Raw genomic sequence first — 14,832 nt, forward strand, 5'->3', positions numbered from 1 at the left:
TACTATTTTGATAATTTTTGCTTGGGAACATAATATTTAGGTTTTCTACAACGGTTGATTCTAAATCGGTCGTCTGGTCCTGATAACTAAGATAAAAGCGATATCATTGTTTGAATTCAAAGTTTATTTTGGGTATACTTATTGCATTCACGGCTCGCCGATCATTTAAAACAAGCACCTTATTGTGTAAAACTAATAGTTATTACTTAATAGTTGTTATTTGGCTCGTTTGTGTCTCACTGTTTTACTTACTACTCATTTATTCGTTTATATTTGACATTTGTATTCTATTATATTTGTTTTATTTTAATTTTAAATCATTCTAAGACGTCTAAATATAGAATGGTGTCAAATTAAAATAAAACAAATATAATGAAATACAAATGTCAAATATAAACGAAACATTCCATTATAGTAAGATATTTTTAAAATTTAATTTTTAGTATACCTAAGTGATTGGACAGAAAATATTCTAATATCTAATATTTATGTTCCTATATTAATTATTAGTTCCTAAATTGTTATTATTATTATTTATTGTTATAGACAAATTCTCTAACAAATAAGCAGACTAGAAAAATTAATTATTTTTTTTACCCGAGTCAAAAAAACTAATGTCAACCAGACTTAAAAATACCGAGATCATTATAAATAGTAGTCAAAGTGATAGTGATAAGATTAAATATATATAAATTTGCTGACTCCCCCCCATAAAAAGTTCCTGGCTACGCCACTGCGTGCAAGAATAATGCGAATTCAGGGCCAGATTTCGAGAGTACGAAAAACATTTAATGACACCGCACGTTGATAAAACAATCGTGAGCTCATTGGAAAACTATGGGATAAACCTATTATCGTGTTTTTTAATTATACGGAACTACCATAAAATCGTTCGTCCAATAACCACGATAAATTCGTATTAACCTGTGCAGATTTAAGGACTGTGGTCAAGCGTGAAAAATTAATTAACGAATCTAGAAGGGAATCAATCACGGGGGCGTTGGAATGGATCACACCGATCAAGAATTAGTAGAAATCGTAACAATGAATTTCACGAGTAGTAAATTACCTAATAGAATGCTTCGGGTAAACAGTAACCGACGGACAGGAGTAGGGATCGTTGTAAAGAAAAACAAAAAAAAAAAAATTAGGGCCGTCGAGCTCCACATCGGGCCCGTTCAACTCGAGCACTGCAGCCGGTCCACGTATACGGAACGGAAAGAGAGTTGCCTCCGACGTAGTCACCTGTTCCGCCGGACGACAGAAGTACGAACACGGTATTATTATTACTATTATTTCAGAAGATAGTCGTTGACGATTAAGACAATCTGACAACTGTTCGACTCACCTGCGCGGGGCGACGACGTTTACCGTTATCACCTGGTACGCGAAGAAAACCTATCGGTCGCGCGCGGAGGGAGGAGGGAAATTAGAGTCCTTGATGTGGCCACACGTCGCCGCCGCCGCCGCAACAACTACTAAACTCCAGCGGCGAAGGGTGGCGGGCGCGAGGGGTGGCGGTCCGCGTGGAACGGCGTATAGCGGTCGACCAGTCGTCGCCGTGAAATCCGTTCGAATCGAGACCTGCGCGTGCGCCGTACTCTTGCGGTTATTACTGTATTAAGTGTTGTTTGTTTTCGCCGGCGGCGGCGGCGGCGGCGGGTACGCGTGGCAATATCGCGATCTCGACGGAGCGGTCCGGTCGTCGTTTCGCCGTACCTTACACGAGGAGATTTAAGTGCGTCGGGCGCACGGGCAAAAGATTAAAACCGTAAAAAAGGCTGGACACCGTCCGCGTACAGGTGGCGCCGCGAACCGTCTCGTGCACCGGTCTACGGCGACGATCGGTTATCGTCGCGTCGATTGCGCGCGTGGCGTGGCGATAACGCGCGCCCGAGTGATAGCGGTGTTCCGGGGCCCGGCGGAAGACGGACGCACGAAGCCACCGCCCGGCAGCAACGGATGATAAAAATAATCTATTGGTCGCCAAAAAAAAAAAAAAAACCGTTTGATTACGGTCGGACAGCGATGATAATCCTTAAAGGATCGCGGTCATTATGATCTCGGCGATGACGACGACGACGCCGGAGCAGTCAACGTCGTCGTAGCAACACGCACGCACGCACGCACGCACGCGCTTACGCACTACGACTACGTATAGGTAGTGTTTAGAGGTACGCGCCGCGTTCACATCCTTCGCGCGGATTCGCTCGACATGACGTGCCGCCACGGACGCCACTGTTGCTGCCGCCGTCACCGCCACTGCTGTCGGTCTCCTTGATGAAAAACGCGATCGGCCGCAGCGTTGTACAGCCGCCGACGACGACGACAAATGGGTAAGTGGCGCGCGCCGCCACTGCTGATTGCTCTTCCAAACGTCGTCGCTATTGTGTTACGTTCGTCTTACCGCTTCTCCTCTCTCTCTCTCTCTCTCCGTCGTCACGTCCATTATAATATTGTGTTGTTATTATTATTTTTATTATTATGTAACCCACCCACTACCTCTGTCGTTTTTGTCACGACGTTTTTTTTTCTTTCTCACTGTACTCTTTAATGGTGTCTCATACGTCGTGTTTTCGCTCGTGCAGAGGCTGTGGTCCAATTCGATTACGCGGCTCGGGAACCCGACGAGTTGACGCTGAAGAAAGGAGACGTCATCACTGATGTCAAACCGATGCTCGATGGATGGATGGAAGGGTACAAAGACGGCAAGAAAGGAATGTTCCCCGACAACTATGTTAAGGTAAGTACACTCTCTCTGAGCTGACTCTGCACTCTAATGGACCGTTGATTAATCGCTGTTGTTTGTCGCCTGTGCTTTACAGATAGTACATACGTCTACCAATGTTGTTCTAAGAAGAAGTAAGTTTAAGTCCTTTTCAAGTGCATACTGTTACCTTCGTATATACATGTTATTAATACAGACTTCTAATTCTAGAAAATGCTAGAAAATGTAAAGTGTTGTTCAGTTACAAACCGGCAAACAGAGATGAGTTGGAGTTGAATATTGATGATGTCATTGAAGTACTTGGTGAAGTCGAAGAAGGTTGGTGGAAAGGAGAGCTTAGGAATGAAGTGAGTACTGATTTTGCCATGTAGATACAATCAATCGATTTCAATGTTGGAATATTTATTTTATCTTTATTAAAATAATGTTTGACCATAATCCTTAACTTATTTGTATATTTTAATTCAATAGTTATTAACTTGTCAATGTTATTATTTTTATAAAAGTATCATTCAAAAGATAATTTTCTATCTAAATATAACTTGTTTTTATAATTAAAAATATTTAATCTGAAATATTAAAAATAATAAACATAGTAAACATTGATTTGCTTTTTCTGTGTTGTAAATTATACTGGATATATATGTCCTATGGAAATTGCAAATTAATGACTCTTAACCTTAATTAACTGTTTTTTAAACTATTATAGTACTTTATTTCAACCTCTTTTGAACTTAAATCTTTCCAATTGTGAAATAAATATTACATTTTCATTATGTGTGTCAGTTTTGTTTTTGTGTGGTCTTGCATTTTTAATATTTCTCTTGATATAATGATTTGTTGTTTTTTATGCTGTTAATTTTTCATTTTATTATGATGGATAACACAAGACATTCTTAATTTAATGATGAGTCATATCTTATAGACTTATACATATGTGTTATGTTCATTAGTGTACACCAAATTCATTAGCTTTGATTATATCATTTATAGTCAATTGGCAGTTCTTAACAAGTTATTTGACACTTTTTTTTTAATACACTTACCTACCTGTACACGTAGTTGTAGAACATGAGAAGCTAGATAGTTATTTTACAATGTTTTAAATATTGTTTAATTGTTCTTTGTTTTGAAAATTTAAAATATGAATCCTTAAGCTCATTTGCTTTATTAATACAGGTATAAATATTATACTAGAAAAATTATTATTAAGTTACAAGCACCTATATTACTAAAATAAAAAATAACTATTGTGTATGATATATCAATAACACTCTCTATCATTAAAAATGTGATTAAAATTTTAGCTATAATATTTAATTTGCAAATAAACTTAAACGAACATTCCTGAAACTTAACATAAAGTTCAAATTTAATCTCAATATCTTAAGAAATTTGCATGTACCTCCAATATTATTTTTTTATTACATTTTTATAATTATTAGTTAAATTGATACATATTATGTATTTATATATTTTTATAAAGCTTAGAAATTGTATTGATTTCATAATACCTCAATACCTAATAATAACTTACCATAATGATTTATGTATTAACACAAGACATTTGACAGTATTTTAAAAAATAAATCAACTTGTTTAATTTAATTGTCTACCTTAAAAAATAATCTTTATGTTTAATATGACATTTAATTAATAGTTTGATCTTTGTTCAGTTTAATGCTCAACTAATAGTTTGGTTAAACACTAAAATCAGTTTAGTTTATTTGACCATTAATTTAATGAAGTTTTTAAGTGATCCACTTTTTTCCTATTAAACTTTCAGTGATATTGACATTTTAGTAAAATTGAATACTTTAAATTTTTTTATTTGAATTATTGACAAGATTACTTTATTTTTGTACGATACATTTCTTACCAAAATTTTGCTATAGTCTTATTAAATTTAGATACTTCATTCAAAATTATGCTAAGAATTGTTTAAATTACTATGTTTTATATATTTAACACTATTTTATTAAAATATGTTGTTTATTAAACTTAAACGAGTAAAAAACTTTAAGTATTTTCAAACATTCATTATTAACTTTATAATTTTTAAATGTACATTGTTTAAACAATTATTTAAATTTTAATTCTTTTTATTTATATAATTTAAATTTTTTTAAAAATTATAAACTTTTTTTTTGTTTCCTAATCATTTTCACCACCGATTTCTTTCCGGTTTTCATTTTTTCACTTATTATATTCATCTTTTTTCCACTACACCATACTTCCATTATCATTAACTTATGTTATACTTGAATATAATATTGTATAGCCCTCTCCTATTTCTTTTGCTTTCTCTCATTTCCACTTAGTTTCCTGAACACAACAAATATTAACTTTCATCCTTTTCAATACTTCTGCTAATTCTCTACATTTGCATGTTAACGTTCCAACATTCCACGTGCCTATTCTCACTTTATACCTATCTCACATACCTAGATGCAGATTTAACCCGGAGCGCAATGGTGACATCTTTACACCGTTGACATTACCCATGTTGAGTAGACCTGAACATAACTGGTGAATCAGTTACCACACTTGCTGTTTAGTTGGAATTCTACACTTTATCATCTAGCCCTCCTCCACCTCTGACTTTGATACTTCTTCGTGCTTGTCGTCTCCACGCATATCCAAAATAGGATAAACCACCTAAGTTTTGTTTTGGACTAAATATACTCTTTGACTAAATGTTTACGCCGGTTGTCAACCTGATGCAACCTCATTTAGTTGCCTTTTACGAATGGCTGAGAAACAATGAAGTATTCTGATTCCCTTCTACAGGGGGGAACATTATTCAAATGTATAAAATGTTTATTAATAAATATTTATATGCATGTGTTATTATATTTTTTAAATTGTTTGATATTGTAGATTTAGCATATGTAAATGTCATAATTAATTATTTTAAAAATTAAATGTCATAATTAATTATTTTAAAATTGTTTAAATTAATTTATGATTAAATGTATTTAATAGATAAATTTATATTTACCTTAGATCGGAGTATTTCCATCTAATTATGTCACTGAAATTTCGGATACTAAAAGTATCAGTAGAAGTGATTCCAAAACTTCCACTGGATCTCTTAAAAAAGAAGATACCACTAAAAAAGGTATATTTTAGATATTTGTTGATTATATAATATTTTTAATGATTTTTTTATTAAAAAAATTATCAAAAACCTAAATGTATAAATTACACTTATTTTTATTCTGTTTCATATAAATTATTCATATAGAAAAATTGATTGTGGAACCAGTAAAAACTCTAGATAATACAGAACCTAATGCTCCAGTACTGCCTCCAAAACCAGGTATAAAATAATATATTCACTCAAAATACCTTTATAAATCAATTGAATCTATTAATTTTTAATTTAAATTATAATAATATACATTTTATAAAAAAAAATATTTTTATTTAAATTATTGTATTTAATGAATAAACTAATTGCCTAAATATCATTCACATAAACTGATAAGAGCATACAAATAGTATGATATTAGTTTAATCACTTGAAAGATAAATACCATTCAGATAAATAATCTTTTAGTAATTTTTGTTAATACTTTATTAGTTTAGTTTGTGACTCATTTTTTAAAATTTATTTGGAAATAATTGTTTATAATTAATTAATACATTCAATTATTTATAAATTAACTATTTACTTACAAGATAGGCTATTATAGTTATCTACTTATTTGAAAATTATGAAATATATTAAAGAAAAATTGTTTCATTGTAAGTTTCCTCAGTATAGTAGTTCTAAATACTCATTCTTTCAGTCCTAATTTTATATCTTAAATTTGTTTTAATCATTTATGTACTGATCAGTCAAAATACATTTTCTTTATTAATTAAGACAATTGACTAAGATTTAATTTAATACAAAAGTATAAAATTCTATAAAAAAAAAAATTTATTTAAATTAATTGTACACTCATTTTTACATTGTATAAATATGGTATATGCTAATCTCCAAATTTTATTATTTTAATGTTTTTAATTAGCAAAAGATGTTTGTGTTGCACTGTTCCCATATGAAGCTGTCAATAGTGATGAATTAACATTAGTCGAGGGTGATATAATAACAATTTTATCTCGAGAAGTAGATGATAAAGGTTGGTGGAGAGGAGAACTTAAAGGAAAAATTGGTGTATTTCCTGACAATTTTGTTCAAGTAATGAATCAAGACGAGGTAATTTTTTTTTGTTCAAATATTGTACACCTTTATACTATACCCATTTATTATTTTTTACTACTATTTACACATGTTTTTTTCCTATTGTTGATTCAGTTGGCAAATAAAACTGAAAAATGTGCGAGTAGTCCACGTAGCAGCACAACGGCTTCTCTTCGAAAAGTTTTTCAGAACCAAACGGAAAATAAATCTCTGGGACCAATTGTGAGCAAAAAACCAGCTCTGCCACCACCACCACCCACAACTAAAAAACCACCAACAGCTAAAAGTTCTTCTACATCTTCCATAGGAAAAACCATTAGTGGTATTAAATCAATGTTAAGTTCGGAACAAAATTCTGCAGACAAGATTAAACATATAACATCTGAAGGCAGTGAATCTAAAAATTATGGTTCTATAGCTGTAAAACGTTCAGAATCCGTGGGCTCCATGAAGAAAACATCAGATTCACCAGATGGATCATGTATGAGTAGATCAACTTATCATGTATCACCATCATCTTTTCCAGAATCATCTCCATCTTCATTAGTATTTACAAATGTATATTTATTTTCTAAGCTAACACTAAGTAATTTTTTTCTAATCATAGCATGTTGCATATTTTTCTTAGCACGATAATCATACACCTGAACCCAAGAGTCCTGATTTCGATCAAATAGAAAGATCTGCTATGCTAAGTCATCCAACCGCATCTCGTGCTAAGGCGCCTAGAAGAAGACCACCATCTGCAGCGTTCAATGTGGTCAGTGAAAGTGATCCTGCTTTGGAACATCCACCAACAAATGGAATACCAGGTGTGGAAAAAGAAAAAGCCCCGTGGGTTCTAGAGTTGAAAATGAATCAAGCTAAGAAGTCTTCAACTGCTAATTCAGTTACTGGTATTTTTTATTTTTTATTTTTTTTTATTTATATTTCATCTTATTCTGTTTGGTTAAATAAAATGTGTTTATAAATATATTAAGGAGGAGGTAGAACAAGAGTAATGATTAGCCCGTCTACAACTACCATTACATCAGAAAGTTCAGAAACCACTACTGTTACATCTCGGTCTGGATTGACTTCAGTAGGTGTTGGTGGTGTGGTTTTTAAGCCTGCTGGTTATGTACCTCCACTTACTACACCTGAACCGGTTACAGTCAGTACACCAACCAGTCCTGTTGCTCCTGTATCTGCTGATTTTAGTCCGTCCACACCATCTGTGGAGAGAAGTTTGATTGCTGTACTAAATGAAAAGGTATTTAAAAATGTACTACATCTACATGAAAAATCTTAAATCCAAATAATAGGAGTAGTATATACTGATTTTAAATATAGGTACAAATATTTTTTCTATTCTCATTTACTGTATCAAAATTATAAATAATTCTACTATTTAATTAAACACACTATTTAAACACAAATTGTGTTTATGTAGTATGTGTTCTACTTTTGATTAATTTTTTTAATAAAATATCAAAAATATAAAAAAATCAAATTCAGACATACTTTTTATCAATAATATTGATGAATATTAACAGTTTTAACTAAATCATTTATTGCTGACACTCGGTTTATTAACTCTCTTCTTAATAATAAACTGGATGCCTCTGACCTTCTATCTCGTTTTTAATTTAAAGTTCCTTCACATAATACTTGAAACAAACTCCTTTTTATATTCCTTCTTGCCTTACATTCTACAGCAATAACCATCCCCTGTATAGAATGCTTAGAATCCATTACTAGTAAAAAATCTATGTCGACCTATATTGTATTATTATTTTTACTAATATTCATTACATATAATATTTTATTTTTAATTGTATCATACTATGTATATTCTACGTTAAAAAAGTCGATTAGCATTAATCAAATAAGTAAATAACAATTGTATTTGATATTTAACATTTTAAAGAAAAATGAAAATACATGATTGTTTTCAGCAAATTTTGACCATTTGAATTAAAATAAATAAGTTTACTTCAATTTTATGATATTTGAAATTTTAACTTAAAATACAAAACTATTTAGTATGAAATTTACTTTTATACACAATTTAATTATTAATAATATTGTAAGTTACATATTATTTCTTACTTAGATTTAAAATTTTAGCTCTAAACAGTCTATAGTATTAATTAACTATTTTATTTTGTATTAAGGATACATTTTAGATTTGAAGCATAATTATTTTGAATTTGAAACTAAATACAAATTAATATTAATAAAATAATCTAAAATAATAATTCACTATGTTCAGAATTATTGTTTTCTTATACTGTCTTATTTTTTTATAGGTGAAACAATTGGAGTCTACTGTCCAATCACAAAATAGTTTACTTGATAAATTGTCAACTAAATTAGATATAGAGACAGAAAAACGAATAGAGATGGAAAAAGAAATAAAAAAAATCATGGAACTTGTAACAAGAGTATGAGGTGGATAAAAGTATTTCCATAAAAATTAATTAAAAATAGTACGTAAATAAACATAATCAAACAAGTACTTAGGTAGAACCTTAACCAATTTGTTTTATTATTATTATTATTATTATTATAATTATGTATTTATGCATTTTATTTTATAGTTCATTCAATTTTCATATATTACATACATTCAATCAACTAGTGGTAATACTAATTCATTCCAAAAATATAGACCAAAACAATCCCATTTGGTTTATTTAAAGAAATCTATTATTATTATTATTATTATTATTATTTTTTTTTTTTTTTATGTACTAACTTAATTTTTATATCATCTAATATCTAATTATTTTTAATCTTCTAGTCTTCAAAGTCCTATTGTTCATTATTTTCATTAATACTATTGGTTAATTATTGTAATTTTTTGTGTACTTTAATAATCATTCCTTACATTTTTCAGTACTTTTTGAACACAAAATGTGATGAACAATGATGCTTGTTACAGTAAATCATTGACAATTTCATTCCCATACCACTATCTCTTATTACTATAGAAAAAAAATATCTATGCTTTAAAACAAAGTTGGTAATTTAAATTCTAAATTCTAATTGATATTAAAGAAGTAATTTTGTATTTTGTTTGTCTCAAAAGTAGGACATAATACAATTTATCAAATTTATTGTGTAGGTACTACTGAATAGTAGCTCATTTCCCGAAGAATTTTAAAAGTGATTTTTGTACTTTTTTATCATTCCTTAAAGTTACACATTGTATACATATTACTATATGTATAATTCAAAATTATATACACATATGAATTATTTTATATTTAAAATTGTTCTTAACCAGAATTGTTTTTAGTAAATGATAGTTAGATATTTATTAAGTATACTGTTAAGTTTCTTTATGTATATTTAGACTGCTGAAAATGTGGTTCTATGGTTTTCCAAAACGGATCTATGAAAAAGTAGATAGTAGTATTGTTAATCGGATGTTCAGTTGTAATTTTGTAGAGTTTGCATGGCCATGAGAATTCATAAATGGATTCTTTTTAACTCTGATATGAATTATATTTTTTAATGTTTTATTTCCCTAGTCTCATTTTTATACTATCAAATTTATAATGTGCAAAATTATTTATTTTTTATTGTAACATGTCGATATCATTAAGTCATTGCTGAACCATTAACTACCATATTATGTTTAGCCAATTATGTTGTATTTTTAAGAATCATTAATTCTATAGTAATTATTTTAATATTATTTTTACTAATTTATTTTTAGACCAATTTTAGTTAATTTTTCATTCAGCGAATTGTGTATATATTATTTTTATTTTATATCTAGTGTTTTTAAAGACAAACTCCATGTGCTTGAAAATAAGACAGTCGACTGATTTTGCACACATATTCTGAATAATGTCATGTACAACGAAATTTAATACATTATGTGTCTATTTTTCAAGATTAATTTGCATCTCCTAATCTAACTATTCATCCGTCTCATAAGCGACCATTACTATATAATTAAGTAAATGTTTTTACATGAATATATTTTCATAATTGTAATCTTGAAAAAGCAATTGACTAGAAAAAAAATATAAACTTTCTAAACTGTATCAATGCATATAATATATCTCAGAAATTTGTATAAGCTGATGACAATGTTATATGATTATGTACCATTGATTATTATAAATTATTTTTATCTTAGGAAAATATTATTCATATATTATTATTATTATTAATTATTATAAGTTGTCCAACGGTGTCATATATATTTTATAAATTGTTAATTTTTATTTTCAATAAAAGTATTAAAAAAAAATTGTGTAATAGATTGTGATATCACTTTGATTAATAATCAATAGTAGTCTATGTTAGCTTTCAAACGTTTGATCATCCAAATTATTTATACCTACCTAATTATTGATTCTATTCTTGTTTAATACCATAGATGAATTTAAAGACTGTGTGAGATTACCTCAGCTTAATTCACATAACTTATTGAAGCAGCAAATGTGTTTCTTCAGAAAATATATTTACTTGTATAGTTTCTTTGTTTAGTTAAATATTCACTAATATTCAGAATATGAATAAAATCTCATGAAGAAAAAAGATCACTTAAGCCCAATAATAACAACGATTTATTTACAAATCACTACAGATGAATTCCACTTTGTCCGTGTAAATGTAGTTAAGTAATTGTGTACACGTTAGAGCCCAGACCATCAATTAAAATAATTGTAAGTATTATCTTTATTACCTTTAGTACCACTATAATGTTCATTGTTTTTTTTAATGCATTTTGTCGACGCGATAATTTATATTTAAACTGATATTACAGGAGGCAAGGGCATTATTAAGACGTCCGACATTTTAAGACATCAAGGATGTGTACGAGTACGTCGCCACATAAACCGATATAAAGTTTAGTATATTTAACAAGTATTATTTGTATCGACTAATGACCGCCATTCTGTTGAAACAAACCACGTCCCAGAAACGTTGAAAATTGTTCGATGTAAACGTTAGAGATCATCACTGAACATACGCGGTGTCGAGTTTTAAGTCCACCCACGTGCCAGATGTTAGTAGATGTAGACGGCTTTCGTCGTTTTATTAGGCTTGATCGAAGCACACGCAGTAGCATCAAAAAAAGAGTGAGAGAATCATGATCCGTTTTAGCGGTAACGTACGATGAAGCCGATGTTCTGATTAGGTCTGGACCAAGAAGCCGCGAAAATGTTGCGAACGGCCAATAAGACCGTGTAACTGGTATACAGTAAGATAGGGGTACACGATTGAATAGGATAAAACGGAACGGGTCAACGGCGTTTAAGATTACTGCTCGAAATTATTACAGCTATTGAACATGTTAAAAATAGCAAATTACGTGTTACAAAAGCGTTTGGAAAACGTTTAAGTTCGAATTGCACAAATGAGTTTCGACGGTATTGACGAGTAGTCCGCCCAGATACTCTGTACCGCGCGAATGAGCTCGGCCGTTCGAACACCCAGACGAATACAAGGATGTGTGGCGGCCACGAAAATGTTTCCTCTTGTCGGGGAAGCCATGACTCAACTTTGTCAAGATCGATTTAGATCGTTTCCGGAGGTACCGGCCGAGGTCGACAAGATTTGAAAGTCTATATGATTTCGCTCACACGATAATAACGTCGTTGTCGTAATAGTTCGATAAAACGGGACGTTATAATTTTGTATTGCCAGGGGTTACCCAGTGGCGTCGCGAACCATGATTTTCAGAAGCGGTTGCTTCTGGAATTTAGAGGAGTTGGCTTGGGTTGGGTGGAATGTTACTTCGTCACTTATTGATAAACGGTCAGGTATATCGGAAGACAGCAGTGAAATTCGTATGAACCTTAAAATGTATGGTGTAGAGTGAACGCTAACACCGAGTCGATTGGTGTGGTGTGATGGGTCATTAATAAATTGTTCGCTTCTATATTCTTTATGGTTTGCTACGCCATTGACCGGGCATCATCGTTAACCACTCGCAGGATATTTATAAACACTTAGAACATAAGGAGGGGGGTGGTCGGAGTAACGAACACGGTTTTTAGCCGTCGGTTGGTCGTTGTACGCTACACGTTTTCAGAGGGTTTGCGGGACGCGACGTACTTCGGATATTTAAAAGTGTGATCGTTGGTTTATTCGATTTTTCCCGTGTACCTAGTCCGGCATTCGTGGACGCCGCAGTCGTGTTACGTTCCCCACCTAACGCCATTGTAAATATTTTTCTACGCCCATTGCATTATCGTGCCCACGCGATATTATTATTGTATCACGGTTATTACCATTGTTGTGCGCGGTTTTCGTGTTTCTGGCCCGATCGGTTTTCAATGCGCACGCGTGCATCTCGGCGAGCATCGCTACAACACCGGCCGGTCTTGCTGCAGGCCACGACGGTCGATCCGCACGAGTCGACCAGAACCGTTTCTGTAATATTTCAATTAATACCGTCCGCTCTCCCCCCCCCCCCCCTCACCCAGCTGTCGTACGATAAGTCGGCAACAATATACCATAATAACGTTACGGACTTGATAATGCCATCACGCGTTGCCCGTGTAGTGTTGCGCGAGCGGTTCTTATGATTATTCTCCCGACCAGCGAAAAGAGGAGGATAGATTAGTCGACGAGTTCAGTGGCTTCTCGGGGCAGCAGGGTCCGTCGCGCACGGAAGCGTTTCAGACGTTTCGTCAAAGTTTGACGGCAGCTTCGTGTGCAGCCCACCAGGCAGTGCCATATTTCCCAGTAAACACTATTATAGTGTTTACTGTTGCTAGTGTTTAGGGCGGCAATTTCTCTAGGATGACGAATAATTTTTAATATTACATTTTTATACCGTGTAACTAAAATACAACTGATTACAAAACGTTTTATTTTATTAAAGCCAATGGCACTAACTATTTACTTTTGAATATCATTTAAAAATTAACTATTTAAGCATTTTTTACTACCATGTTTTTATCATTATATTTTTGTATCATATTTTTATAATTAAATTTTTTATATAAATGCGTTCTTATGACAGCTGTATATTTTTATTTTACATCATTAAAGTTTTAAGTAATAAAGGAAACAACTATAATTGTATGCTTCAATAACATTTTGTAGTCTAGAAAAATATTTAAGGCGGTAATTTGTTTAGTGTTTAAAACGGCACAGTGGTTTTAAGTCCGGCACTGCCACCAGATCCGTTCGCGGGACGCGTGCATCCGATGCAAACCTTCAGCGGTCGTACGAAACCGCATGTTCCGCGTTTTCGAAAACCCCAAGCATTACCCGTAAAAACGGTATCCTCTGCATAACAATCCAATCGAACAGCGGAAGCGCAACAAAGCAGCCCCAACCGATTATAAAACTTTCGGCCGCGCGCACGAGCAGGGACGGATCTAGGGGGGGTTCAAGGGGTCAGCTGACCCACAGTTAATATTTGTTGACAAAATTGGCCTCTTCGAAATTTTATTTCTCTTTTTAGACCTTGATTTGGACTCTTGGACAGTTGGTCCATCGGAGTTACTTGAAAAATGAATGCCATGTATATTCGAAATTTAAAATTTTTCAATTCATAATTTATATTTTATACGATTTTAAATACGATTCGTATTTATCTGTTCATGTTTTTTTTTTTTTTTTTGTGATTTTATGTTCATGAGTGACAGGAAATGGGTTGACGGCGGCGTTCCTTCGTACTCGTAGTAATGTTCATATATTTTCCCAGTGCGATAAAAATTATAAATAACAATAACTTTCGCCTCCTCCTCCTGAGGACGCCTCTGACCACCGTCCGGTGACGACCCATGTGTACAGATACGGTTTTGACGAAAATATTTAGTAGTCCGTGAACAACATGGGCGTTAGCAAGGGGAGGGGGTCGAATGGTGTCTACGCCCCGATATCTGGTAGGGCGCTAAAGTGAAAATTTGCATTTTATGTTAAAAATTGCATCGATCAATCTCGTATATTT

General features: G+C 32.4%; 1 protein-coding gene across 2 annotated transcripts; it reads left to right on the forward strand.

Annotated features, from left to right (window-relative positions):
- Positions 1 to 1,554: 1,554 nt before the first annotated feature.
- Positions 1,555 to 9,590, forward strand: LOC112684569 (SH3 domain-containing kinase-binding protein 1). Of its 2 annotated transcripts, XM_025556154.1 has the most exons (12): positions 1,555 to 2,336; positions 2,589 to 2,743; positions 2,826 to 2,862; positions 2,939 to 3,075; positions 5,735 to 5,849; positions 5,976 to 6,050; positions 6,748 to 6,935; positions 7,035 to 7,478; positions 7,549 to 7,816; positions 7,901 to 8,172; positions 9,212 to 9,391; positions 9,503 to 9,590. In XM_025556154.1, the coding sequence occupies exons 1-11, from the start codon at positions 2,333 to 2,335 to the stop codon at positions 9,350 to 9,352; spliced, it is 1,836 nt and encodes a 611-aa protein (XP_025411939.1). In that variant the 5' UTR covers positions 1,555 to 2,332; the 3' UTR covers positions 9,353 to 9,391; positions 9,503 to 9,590. The 2 variants fall into 2 exon arrangements, with proteins under 2 accessions (XP_025411939.1, XP_025411938.1); XM_025556153.1 differs by lacking the exon at positions 9,503 to 9,590 and having other exon boundaries at positions 9,212 to 9,454.
- The last annotated feature ends 5,242 nt before the right edge of the window (positions 9,591 to 14,832 follow it).

Source organism: Sipha flava, unplaced genomic scaffold (assembly GCF_003268045.1).
Source record: "Sipha flava isolate LNK unplaced genomic scaffold, YSA_version1 252_pilon_pilon, whole genome shotgun sequence".
In the NCBI taxonomy this organism is placed as follows: domain Eukaryota; kingdom Metazoa; phylum Arthropoda; class Insecta; order Hemiptera; family Aphididae; genus Sipha; species Sipha flava.

What these genes read in the sequence shown, in the direction of transcription:
- LOC112684569 (XM_025556154.1), top strand. An exon ending in AAGGAGAGCTTAGGAATGAA is followed by an intron (nt 3,076 to 5,734) that starts GTGAGTACTGAT and finishes TATTTACCTTAG; the next exon opens with ATCGGAGTATTTCCATCTAA. An exon ending in AGAAGATACCACTAAAAAAG is followed by an intron (nt 5,850 to 5,975) that starts GTATATTTTAGA and finishes TTATTCATATAG; the next exon opens with AAAAATTGATTGTGGAACCA.